Source organism: Argopecten irradians, chromosome 6 (genome assembly GCF_041381155.1).
Source record: "Argopecten irradians isolate NY chromosome 6, Ai_NY, whole genome shotgun sequence".
NCBI lineage: Eukaryota > Metazoa > Mollusca > Bivalvia > Pectinida > Pectinidae > Argopecten > Argopecten irradians.
This window is the reverse complement of record NC_091139.1, coordinates 34,028,691-34,042,415: the sequence shown is the minus strand read 5'-3', so window position 1 is coordinate 34,042,415 and position 13,725 is coordinate 34,028,691. Positions and strand designations below refer to the sequence as shown.

Genomic DNA, 13,725 nt, shown 5'->3' with positions numbered 1-13,725 from the left:
TTACTGTCACATGAATCGTTTCTAGATGTTAACCAGATCCTTATTGTCAACGTCACAAAGTTCTACAAGAAAATAGACATCTTCTTTCTACACTGATCAGAAACTTAACTTATAGAATCTCTCTCTCTCTTTCTCTCTCTCTCTCTCCCCCCTCTCTCTCTCTCTCTCTCTCTCTCTCTCTCTCTCTCTCCCTCTCTACTAGAATTACATATGTATACATGCAAGGAAAACAATATTTATAGAGCTAAACACCTGTATTATCGGATGATGAAATCTGCATCCTTGTCCTCTGAAGGAATATGTCTAACACAATTTTCTTGCCTTTATTCTGCTTTTAAACAACATCCTGTTGTTTGCATTTTAAGTTTTCGCACTCGTGATATTTTTGCTACATGTATATCAATGTATTCGGTATAATTTCAGTGACTTTTTCGGCTTTTATTTACGATCTTTTATTTTAAATATATTACGAAATATTGCAAAATATTATTAACTTATGAAAGAGCAAAGCCTGTGAAATTTTCAGAATATCCGTGGAGAAACAATATTGCTAGATACCATCAAAAAATGTTGAACTGTCTTAAATTTATCTATAAATATTGTGTCTGGATCCCATAATTTGTTGCATATTACAGTTTCAGTCGAATAACAGCATTAACTACTGATTGAGATATATCAGGTTTTTTCCACTCTTATCTTTGTTCTTTGATTGTCATCTCTACTAAAGAAGAGAAAAACAATCTCAATATTTTTTTACTAATGTCTCTTCACAGCTATATTTATTCATTTTATTTATATTTTGCTAGAAAGTACCTACATGTATATACTGATCACCTGATACTCACCAGTCTACTCTTCATCTTATGTATTGATATGGTACAGGTAGTTAAATTTACACATAAAATGCGGGCTTAATGAATCGACGTTTATTGAGAGTTTCCGCAAATACACGCGGTGACGTCGGTAAAAAATGTGCGTAACTTTATAACGTCATTTATTCCGACGTCATAATCGCCGCATCTGGGCCCATTTTGTCAGTCGCCGTCACATATAGAGAATACACGGTTAGTATCTTACAATACAAGGTTTATTTTGGTGCGAGACTTAGGAAAGCCGAGATGACGAGGCTTTGCCGAGTCATCTCGGCTTTCCGTGTCGAGCACCAAAATTAAACTTGTATTGTAAGATACTAACCATGTATTCTGTTTATCCTGCAACCATTATGGCATTCAAAACGAAAGCAAATTGACCGTTCCTTACTTTGTTTCGCTCGAAGCGAGATGCTTCTTTGATGCAGAGGTAAAGATTCATTCACTTAACCGAATGAGAGTGTACTCCTTTTTACTGCCGTGGGAAATAAATAAGCGCATTCACAAACAGTAGTCGTAATTCTATTCAGTGTGATATATCACTGAAAGGAAATGAAAATACTCACATAACAATAAATATTCATTAAATAATTACTTAACAATACATACCTTTGTCATGAGCCAAGAAAAAACAACACCGCTAAACGAGATTTTCGATATCGTAAAAATGACGTCATTTCGGTGATTGTGACGTCACGTTTTAGTGGAGCTGAATGACGTTTCATTCACCGGAAGGTTCAAGTTCTGGGTCAAGTTAGAAAAAGTTCCGTCAGATTTGGAACAAATTCACGTGATCGTATTGACGGATAAAGCACAAGTTTATCCGGCGGTAGTTATCGGTCAGTATGTGGGACAGTTGTAGGATAAAATGTTAATCATATCCATTGTCAAACTACCAGATTTTTCAGGTTTGTCTTCTTTAGTTGTCACTTTATAGGCCTGTATTCATGATATTTGGTTTACCAATGCTTGCCTGACATTGTTGCATGGACGTGTCATATGCTTGATCGCGCGATCGGTAAGTCTATTTTTAGACTGCAGACGAAAATAGCTATATTAGCAGTAGGTAGCAATTAAAACATTTATAATCAAGCAATATATTAGGAGAAACATATTCAAACGGCATCTGTCTCAGAGTCTACACAATAAACTGTCAATTTACGAGTTATTTTTAATTCATATCTAACAGTTACACGTATGATTCAGTCACTGTCATGATCAGACTCGGTACTGCAGTAGGCCTACGCCAAAAACAATTATTACGGACAACAGCAACCTCAAATATAATATAAAGATACTAACATCCGCCGATCGTGATATAGCCTAACAAGTAAAATACACAACTAGGCCTACTTACCTGATATTGACGATTGTAACTTGAAAAGCGAGGCGGCTTTCAACATCAACACAAACCGGTTCAAACCAGATACACAAGTGACACAACACATTCCTCCTACCAGATGGCGCTTGCCGTTGGATTTCTTTGTGCGGTTGAATGCCCAAAACAACACACACTTTCCAAGTTCCTGCAATCCCCAATAAATACTTGGATATCATTGCAAGACTTGTAAAACGTTTTATAAATTTAAGTAATTATTTCATAAAATAAACAGAATTTTTCATTAATATGACCCATTTGTGAATGGTTCACTTGTCGATTCAATCGGTCAGAATAGCTTCGAAGGAAGGCAGCCCAAGTCCCAAAATATTTGGTCTACCGTGGAAATTTACTGAGAACCTGTGAAATACCACCAATTTCAAAGACCGTCTTGTGGTCGTTTTTTATAATATTTTCAAAAACCAAAAATACTGTTTTGCTCAGAATTACTTATACTATTAATGTGTTAAATCTCAATTTGTCAACTATGAGCGTTTGTTTGCTAGGACGAACTTAACAGAAACTAGAGATGAAAATGTCAATTTTTTCCTGTTTGACCCTAAATTTCTCTCTCAAATGAATTTTCGCAGAGTCAACAACTATCTCAGAAGATAGATCATGCCTGGATCTAATTAACTGTAAAATATCATTAAAAACTTTCTGTCAATTTCCTTATTACCCAACTTGTGGTTATAAGCGTGTTTGTAGGTTAAAATTGTCATGATTAACATTCGTTCCGAAGGAACGATAACTCTGTTATCGCACCTTACGTCTCTCATTTCATACAGATATAAATTTGGTGGTTCATTAGTTCTGTACATAAATTAGGGCTTCAAATACAGCACCAAAAGCATAATTAAAACTACTGCTAAAATAAGTAGATTTACAGTACAGTATATAGCAATGATAACCTGACACAATTGAAATGTCATCACTCATGGAGTTAAGCTATTGTAATGTTATTGAAATGTCATCTTATTGTCTCTATGACATCAACTTTAACCATGTTAAAATCATGTTAAACCGGTGTATTGGCCGGGATATGTATTACTTCACCAATACTCAGAATGTTGTTTATAATGAAGTGTGTGTGTGGGGGAGGGGGTGTGTGTCATTTTCACTTGTGATCAGCTGACCTTTCCACAACAGTATCATAATAGTGACATCATAAAATGGTCACACCTCAAATGTCATTTACAGACTGATAAACATCACTTTGGCTTAGTTTCACAGTGATAGTAACATACAGTGATAGTAACATACAGTGTTAGTAGCATATAGGGATTGGATTTCGTTTTTCTGTCAACCATGCTTGTATGGAGCTATTCCTCTAAGAATATATTCTATGGGGCGTGTTAGCGCCCCATATTGAATATATTCTTAGAGGAATTGCTCCATATAAGCATGGTTAACATAAAAACGAAATCCAATCCCTATATTTACACTCACACGAATTTTTATTTATATTTTGTGCAATAAAATCGTCATTTGAAAGTGACGTAATTATTCAATAAAAGTCGGTCAAAAGTGGGAGGAGCTTACTCAATTGAACAGTGAATGATGACTCTTCACGTAAGATAGAATTATTCATCCGCGACGAAAAAAAGTTCAATATTTTAGTGTAAAATAAACATGACAAACAAAGTAAATTTCAGAGATAATTTTATTTAAACATATCAGAACTTTTAATAGGTATTCAATTTTGCTAAAAGTTAATATATACTAATATAGCGAAATAACATAAAGTAATTGTACTCGGCCACACGTGTGAACTCGGTGACCGTTATTGTGCAGCGAGGCGAGGCTGACGCACGCTTACACACTGGAGTTTTCCGAAGTTGTCAAAACACCGATGTTCAAGTAGCTAAATTTGTTTGAGATTGTTGTCTGACTTGACGATATTACATCCTTCGGAGCCATGTGATTATATAATCTACGCTTATATCCATTGCCATCTATAGATGGAACAACTTCACTTGTGTTCGATAGATACAATGTATTTGTGGTGACGTGTGACTGTCATCACGTGGATTACTAGCGGTGCATGTTTTATAATACACATGATTAAATTCTCAAAGAACAAGGACAAGAGAATATGTTTATAACTGACCTAGCTCTGTCAGAGGGTCTCACGCCCGTCAACCCCAAAGACTCGATCATAGGACACAGACACAGAAGTAATGTTTACATTTGACATCCATCATTTTTAACAAAAATGAAAGCGCTGCACGTCACCCCAGTCGGGATATTTTTTCCCGTTTCTTTACACAATTGTTAATCTTAAAAAAATTTGTATCATATATAAAAATAAAACATATATGTATTGCTTACATTTTCCCAAATTCTATGAAAAACAGCACTATACACGTAATGTTACGTCAAAATGTAAACAAAGCCATGTGTTTCTTTTTAAAAAAAAGTAGCCCCTTTTAGGTTGCATAGAATATTTTCATACGCAAGTTCAAAGTTCAATGTTACCAAGCAGTTGTAAACAAAATCGGCTAGTACTTAGGTATAGTGATCAAGCCTAGCAAGTGTAAATATACAGTGATAGTAACAAGTGAAGGAGGCCATATGATAAATTCCAGTTTTTGTGGTATTTTTTGCTATGTACAATTAAATGATTGCTAGGTGATGGATTCTATGATAAATTGCCTTCCATCCACAAACCTAAGCTTGTTTTGGGACGTCTATCAATTGTACCTCTGTTGTATTGACTATTGCTATAGCTACATGGACAGCCATCTACCTGTCAATTTGCTATTATTTTTTTTAACTTTTTTTGCCTGCAGAACTCCTTTGGTAAAAAGGATAAATAAACTTAATAAATAAAAATATTTATCAGGTAAACATAAAACGATTGTATTGCAACAATATCACACATAATTTGTATTTACACAATAGTGAGATTCATTGCCTTTTAAATTTTTTTTTTACTCTAATTGTCTCAATTACGTCTTTTCCAATAAGTAAATTTAAAGATTGATTTGACCTTATTTGAGTAAAATTCTGATATTTTACATTTAAATTCAATCTAAAGTTAACAAAAAAAAAAAATCATGATGTTGTATAATTCTTGTTCAGCAATGCAACCTTTTAAGTAAGAGAACTGTTTATGGTTTGGTAAGCATCACTATATTATAAATTAAGTTGTTGTATGCTGAATATTATCTATATTGTATGATTCCAGGAAATTGATGGCCAGACTAACACCACCGTGATTCCGAAGTTAGTAAACAGACAGATCAGTAGAGATAGTGGTAAAGGTGAGAGTGAAGGCACAGAGCCAGAGTCTCCCAGTAGACTCGACCCCGTCCTAGAGGATGAACCAAGTCCATACCTCAAAGAATCTGAAATGCTGAGACCAGCTGGCAGTAGCCAGACTGAAGGCTCATACTCAAAGTGCGACATTGTAGCATCAGATTCACCTAGAGAAGAACCTGTAGTTATGTTTGTTCATAGACGAGAGATTTCTTCAAGGCGTGATACAACTCCTGATAATTTTCATATTAACACTGACAAGAGGAAGACTAATGATCTGGACAGTAATGCTGTGGATTCTCCCTATGTAACCGATACACATCTTTTATCGTCTAACACAACAAACAAAAATCTTTCAGCAGTTCCACCAAACGAAACCTCTGTAGGAATGTACGTTTCAGAATCTCAAGATTACTCAAAGGTATGCACCAGTAATACTGAGCAAAGTCAGGTAAACTCAGACTCTCCATCAATCCAAACAAATACTACTGGTTTATCAAACTCCACAAATTCAACTTTAGAAACATTTTATGGAAATGCAGATGTTTCTGAATTAGCAGTGAATCCATCAACATTTCAATATGTCAAAACAACAAATGTGGCTAGTTCAGCAACTCCAACTCCAACTGCCCCATATGTTAAAACAGCAAATGTGACTAGTTCAGCAAATCAAACTCCAAATGCCCCATATAATGACGCAACAAATGAGGCTAGTTCAACAAATTCAACTACCCCATATGTTGGCTCAACAAATGTGGCTAACTCAAAAAATTCAACTACCCCATATGTTGACTCAACAAATGTGGTTAGTTCAACAAATTCAACTACCTCATATGTTGACCCAGCAAATGTAGCTAGTTCAACAAAGTCAAATACCCCATATGTTGGCTCAACAATTGTAGCTAGTTCAGCAACTTCAACTCCAACTACCCCATATGTTGACTCTACAATTGTGGCTAGATCAATGACTACAATTTCAACTACCCCATATGTTGACTCAACAAAAGTGACTAGTTCAACAAATTCAACTACTCCATATGTTGACTCAACAAATATGGTTAGTTCAACGAATTCAACTACCCCATATGTTGAATCGACAAAAGTCGCTAGTTCAGCAAATTCAACTACCCCATATGTTGACTCTACAAATGTAGCTAGTTCAACTAATTCAACTATTCCATATGTTAACTCTACAAATGTGGCTAGTTCAACGAATTCAACTACTCCATATGTCGACTCAACAAATATGTCTAGTTCAACGACTTCAACTGCCCCATATGTTGACACAACAAATGTGGCTACTTCAATAAATCTGAATTCAATTGTCCCATATGTTGATTCAACAATTGTGGCTAATTCAATGTCTCCAAATTCATTTTCATCAAATGTTGATTCAACAAATATGGCCAGTTTAATGACTCCAAATTCAACTTCCCCATATGTTAGCTCAACAAATGTGGCTAGTCCGTCATATGTTGACTCAACAAATGTGGTTAGTTCAACAAATTCAACTTCCCCATATGTTGACTCAACAAATTTGACTAGTTCAACAAATTCATCTATCCCATATGTTGACTCAACAAATGTGAGTAGTTCAACAAATTCATCTATCCCATATGTTGACTCAACAAATATGGCTGGTTCAACAAATTCAACTTCTGCATATGTTGACTCTACAAATGTGACTAGTTCAACAAATTCAGCTTCCCCATCTGTTGACTCAACAAATGTGGCTAGTTCAATGAATTCAACTGCCCCATATGTTGATTCAACAAATGTGGCTAGTTCAGCAACTTCCCCGTATGTGCACTCTGCTGATCCCTCTCATTTGAATGTTTTACCTGAAATTCCATATCGTGATGCTTTAAGTCAGTGTCTCCTTAAATTTGACCCATAGATTTATGCAAGTGATTAAAACTTGTTAAAAATTTTAATTAAATGTGCTGGAGTTTTACATTACATGCAAGTCAAAACAGTAACTATTTGTACATAATTCGGTGCTAGATAAGAAAACCTGATGCAAAAGGTTTCAGTAAGCTATTCCAATACTATGCTGTCTTTTTTTGACGAATTGTATCTATAGATACATATATATCAATGCTGTAAGCTCTGATCTGCCAGAGTCGTGTGATTCAATTATAACTAACAGCCAAATGGGGGCCAAATATAATGGGCGTGTCAATTTAACTACATGTAATTTTTAAGAGGACTATATATTACCTTATTAACATTATGAGAAAATAATGCGACCAATTCAACGTTGTTTAGGTTTTTAATTTCGGTTGATTAGCTAAAAATCTCTTGAAAAAGTTGTAGAATTTGTTTAAATATGGTTTTTTTATGAAAACATTAATGTTATTACGTGAAAGCGTCCTTATTAATTTTGATTATAGACTCCTTAAGTTTTGTTAATAAATATCAATGACTTGTTCATCTTTTTCACTTTAGTATATTTTTTTTTTTCACTTTATAATTATTTTTTTTTTTCAATTTTTAGGTCACCTGACCATAGGTCATGGTGACCTATTGCGATAGCCTTTTGTCCGTCGTCGTGCGTGTGAACACGATAACTTGAGTAAATGTGAACCGAGATTGATGAAACTTTGTATGTACATTTATAGCTTAATATTAACAAGATCTCGGACGAGTTTGAGTTTCAGGGTTGCTAGGTCAAGTTCAATGTCACTGCTACTATTTTTAGAAAATCCCTATCAGCACTCTAGCTGCTTCATTCCTTGAGTGATTTTGATCACACTTCACACAAAGACAAAGGATCATAATATCTCGGACAAGTTTGAGTGTGAAGATTGCCAGACTAAGGTCAAGGTTACTGTTACTATTTTTAGATAATTTCTTTGTCAGCACTCTAGCGGCTTCATTCCTTGAGTGATTTTGATCAAACTGCACACAAATACAAAGGACTGAAAAAGTTTTGAGTTTCAAGGTTGCAGGGTCAAGGTCAAGGTCACCGTTACTATTTTTAGAAAATCTTTTCAGTGCTCTAGCGGCTTCATTCCTCGAGTGATTTTGATCAAACTTCACACAAATTTAAAGGACCATAATATTTTCGACAAGATACAGTTTCAGGATTGCCATGTCAAGGTCAAGGTCACTGTTACTATTTTTAGGTCACCTGACCATACGTCATAGTGACCTACTGCAATAGCCTATTGTCCCGTTCATATTTACTTCAGCTTCTGTGTTGAATACAGAAGGGAAAAAAATTAACACACCATGTGTTAAAGCCCCTCATAGCTATTATGTTGGCCCTTAAATGACAAATTACTATTGGATGTCAGGTGACCGTTAAGGTCCATGGGCCTCATGTTGATATTATAATGAAATTATGTGAAATTTTGTAAACACTGATGAGGAAAGTTTCCATTATCTTTAGATCTGATAATATTTAAATGCAATTAATTAATAATTATTATGCATTATTATTCATATAAGTATTTAGGAAAGGAATTGATATAAGCAATGTATAAATCTTTATATTTAGTAATTGCTTATTTTGTATATTATATATTTTTTGTATATTATATATTTTGTGAATTATCTCATCATCAAGTCAGAGTGCAACATCTTTATTGGTTATTTCAAATCCACATCATTTATTTTAGAGTGTCCATTAGAGTGTCCATTTTGTCCATATGTGCCATAACCGAGAGAAAATTTTGATATGCTATTTTCAGTCCACGGGCTATTCAAATCGCTTTTCGTCAGTCGTCCGTCCTTCAACCCGTTAACATTTTTTATTACCGCTATTTCTCTGAAAAGGCTGAAGGGATCTTTCTCAAATTTCATGTGCAGGTTCCCCTAGGGCCCTAGTTGTGCATATTGCATTTTGGGACCGATCAGTCAACAAGATGGCCAACAGGACGCCATCTTTTATTTTGACAATTGAAGTTTGTTACCGCTATTTCTCATAAAGCAGTGAAGGGATATGTCTCAAATTTCATGTGCAGGTTCCCCTAGAGGTCTTGTTGTGCATACAGCATTTTTGGACTGATCGGTGAACAAGAGGGCTGACAGGCCGCCATCTTGGATTTTGAAAGTTGAAATTTGTTAAACTATTTCTCATAAAGCACGAAGGGATCTGTCTCAAATTATATATGTAGGTTCCCCTAGGTCCCTAGTTGTGCATATTGCATTTTTGGACCAATCAGTCAACAAGATGGCCCCCAGGCCGCCATTGGATTTTGACAATTGAAGTTTGTTACCGCTATTTCATGAAGGGATCTGTCTCAAATTTCATGTGCAGGTTCCCCTAGGTCCTTAGTTGTGCATATTGCATTTTGGGACCGATCAGTCAACAAGATGGCCGACAGGACGCCATCTTTTATTTTGACAATTGAAGTTTGTTACCGCTATTTCTCATAAAGCAGTGAAGGGATATGTCTCAAATTTCATGTGAAGGTTCCCCTAGAGGTCTTGTTGTGCATACAGCATTTTTGGACTGATCGGTGAACAAGAGGGCTGACAGGCCGCCATCTTGGATTTTGAAAGTTGAAATTTGTTAAACTATTTCTCATAAAGCACGAAGGGATCTGTCTCAAATTATATATGTAGGTTCCTCTAGGTCCCTAGTTGTGCATATTGCATTTTGGGACCGATCAGTGAACTAGATGGTCGACAGACGCCATCTTGGATGTTGACAATTGAAGATTTGTTACCACTATTTCTCAGAAAGTACCAAAATAATCTGTCTCAAATTTCATGTGCAGATTCCCCTAGGTCCCTAGGTGTACATATTGCATTTCCAGATCATTCGGTGAAAAAGATGGCCGACAGGCTGTCATCTTGGATTTTGATTATTGAAGTTTGTTACTGCTATTTCTCAGAAAGTACTGAAACGATCTGTCTCAAATTTCATATTTAGGTTCCCCTAGGACCTTAGTTGTGCATATTGCATTTTGGGACCAATTGATGAACAAGATGGCCAACAGGTAGCTATCTTGGATTTTGATAATTGAAGTTTGTTACTGCGATATATCTCAGTAAGTAATGAAAGGATCTTTCTCAAATCTTATATGAAGTTTGTAGTAAAAGTTCGAAAAGCAGAGATAAGATCCATCTTCCCATTGTCAGACATAGATCATTCTTTGGTGGGCGCCAAGATCCTTCTGGGATCTCTTGTCTCATATGTGATGATTGTAACTAGAATGTTAACTAGAAACGTGTCCTCATTTTTATGTTATTTGTCAAAAATATCATACTTTGATTTTATTTGTATGTTTTGAGTTGTACATCAAGTATAGATACATAATATCATTTACAGTATCTGTCATTTTATACTACATTTGTATTAGATTCTTTCGTATATAGATAGAAAGGATGGGGATATTTTACCCGAGGGTCCCAAAATGTAGTAATACTCCAGACTTGCTGAGGGTTTTACAACATTTTGTGATCCCGAGAATAGAATATCCCTATTCCTTCCTATCCACATATGAAAAGATATTTTTCTCTCATATCTCATTGTTATTATTAGCTCACCTGGACCCAAGTGCCAGTGATCTTATGTCATGGCGCGACGTCTGTTAACTTTTCACAAAAATTCCTACTAGTCATCAATGCCAAATGGCTGAATGGATTTTGACCGAATTTGGTCTTAAGTTTCCTTTGGTAAAGGAGAACCAATCTTGTATAAACGGTGGGCCTGGCTCCCCAGGGGCCTGAGGGGCAGGACCTAGTAGGGGAAATATAGCAAATTCTTTAAAATCCTTCTTCTGTAGGAATGACGGGATTTTCTTATTTGGTCTTAAGTTTTCTTCAAGGGTGAAAGGGAACCAATTTTGAATGAATGGTTGGTCTGGTCTGCTAGGGGCCCAGGGGTGGGGCCAAATTTAGAAAATATTATAGCAAGTTCTTTAAAATCCTTCTGTAGAAATAAATAGATTTAAGATCAAATCTAAGGCCTTAAAGTTGGTATCTTGTGTTCTTAGCCTGGAATAGATGAGCTGTACAGGCCCAATGGGCCTCTTGTTACAGATATCCTAGATTTTTTAGATTTAGATTTTTGTGAGCATATATGTTGACACTAAAGTCACAAGGTTGTATATATTACATGGGTAGCCATGAAATACAGCCTCAGGCGAAATGAGTGTAATTACACGTACAGGTATGAAAGAAAAATTTCTCTGTTCCATTCTGTCATATTTTATATGTAACCTAACATTTCTTTTTAAAACTTTAGTAGTTCAAATTTTGTTTGTAAAGTGCTATGTACTACTGAACTGCCAAAAGAATGAGAGGCAGTGATAAATATAGCACATGATGGTAATCTCACATTAAACTGATTACAGCTGTACTAGCATATTTTTTTGATGTGATATAAATGTTTCCTTGTTAAAAATGCTAACCGACCTTGTCAGCATTATAGAAGTACCAATATATAACTTTTGCATGTAATAGAAATGCTTGTTACAACCAAAATATAACATAAAAGTTTAAGCCAATAGACATGCTTGTTACAACCACAATATAATATACAGTGTAGTCGATATAACTGAACGATCGTTGGACAATCTGATGTGAGCCTTGTATATTATTGTTAACGTTGTAGACAGCTATTATTGGCTAAAGTAGGTGCTTGTTCTCAGTACTTCACTGTTATGACATATAAACCATTATGAATGCACATTATTATTTTAAAAGTGTTATGTATGCAACATCTATATCTTTAGTATAATATTCTATTCAAATTGCTTTTTGTCCGTGGTCCATCCATCTGTCCGTTCACAATTCTTGTTATCGCTGTTTCTCAGAAAGTGCAGAAGAAAACTTTCTCAAATTTCATATGTATGTTCCCTTAGGACCCTTTTTACGCATATTGCATTTTCGGACCGATTGGTTAACAAGATGGCCGACAGGGCGCCATCTTGGAATTTGGTAATTGAAATAATTTACCGCTTATATTTCTCCAAAAGTTATGAAGGGATCTGTTTCAAATTGGATGTACAGGTTTCCCTAGGTCCTTAGATGTGCAAATTGCATTTTGGAACCGATCAGTCAACAAGATGGCGGACAGGCTGCCATCTTGGATTTTGATAATCAAAGATCGTTACTGCCATTTCTCAGAAAGTGCTGAAGCGATCTCTCTCAAATTTCATGTGCATGTTCCCCTAGGTCCTTAGATGTGCATATTCATTATTGTATTTTGGAACAGATTGGTCTACAAGATGGCCGAAAGGTAGCCATCTTCGGTTTTGATAAATGTTTGTTTCTTCTATATATATCAGAAAGTACTGAAAGGGTCTTTCTCAAATTTCACATGTAGTATGTAGTAAAAGTTTGAAAAGCAGAGAAATGATTCCTCTTTCCATTGTCAGACAAAGATAAGTCTTTGATGGACGCCAAGATCCCTCTGGAATCTCTTGTTGTTAAATGATTTTACATGATTTAATATTGAAAATAAAACATGCATTTAGTGATAATACTGGAAATGTGTTACTTTTATTTTGAAAACGAATCATATCATCTCTGTGAAGTCTTCAAGTATCTATCATCAGGACTAATTAGGGCCAACAAGTATATATAATCAGGACTAATTAGGGCCAACAAGTATATATCATCAGGACTAATTAGGGCCAACAAGTATATATAATCAGGACTAATTAGGGCCAACAAGTATCTATCATCAGGACTAATTAGGGCCAACAAGTATCTATCATCAGGACTAATTAGGGCCAACAAGTATCTATCATCAGGACTAATTAGGGCCAACAAGTATATATCATCAGGACTAATTAGGGCCAACAAGTATATATAATCTGGACCAATTAGGGCCAACAAGTATATATAATCAGGACTAATTAGGGCCAACAAGTATATATAATCAGGACTAATTAGGGCCAACAAGTATATATAATCAGGACTAATTAGGGCCAACAAGTATATATAATCAGGACTAATTAGGGCCAACAAGTATATATAATCAGGACTAATTAGGGCCAACAAGTATATATAATCAGGACTAATTAGGGCCAACAAGTATATATCATCAGGACTAATTAGGGCCATCAAGTATCTATCATCAGGACTAATTAGGGCCAACAAGTATCTATCATCAGGACTAATTAGGGCCAACAAGTATATATAATCAGGACTAATTAGGGCCAACAAGTATATATCATCAGGACTAATTAGGGCCAACAAGTATATATCATCAGGACTAATTAGGGCCAACAAGTATCTATCATCAGGACTAATTAG

General features: G+C 35.4%; 1 protein-coding gene and 1 long non-coding RNA gene across 4 annotated transcripts in view; both read left to right on the top strand.

The window, feature by feature from the left end:
• LOC138325694 (serine-rich adhesin for platelets-like) overlaps positions 1-7,650 on the top strand; it is a 66,865-nt gene extending 59,215 nt beyond the window's left edge. For all 3 annotated transcript variants that reach the window (XM_069271524.1, XM_069271522.1, XM_069271523.1), the window contains one exon: positions 5,438-7,650. In XM_069271524.1, the coding sequence (XP_069127625.1) occupies positions 5,438-7,405 (1,968 nt within the window). In that variant the 3' untranslated portion in view covers positions 7,406-7,650. The remainder of the gene's footprint in view (positions 1-5,437) is intronic.
• A 1,392-nt stretch (positions 7,651-9,042) lies between these two features.
• Positions 9,043-12,949, top strand: LOC138325695 (uncharacterized). The gene is made up of 2 exons (XR_011208818.1): positions 9,043-9,321; positions 9,630-12,949. It is a non-coding gene; the product is annotated as an uncharacterized lncRNA (long non-coding RNA).
• Positions 12,950-13,725: the final 776 nt, after the last annotated feature.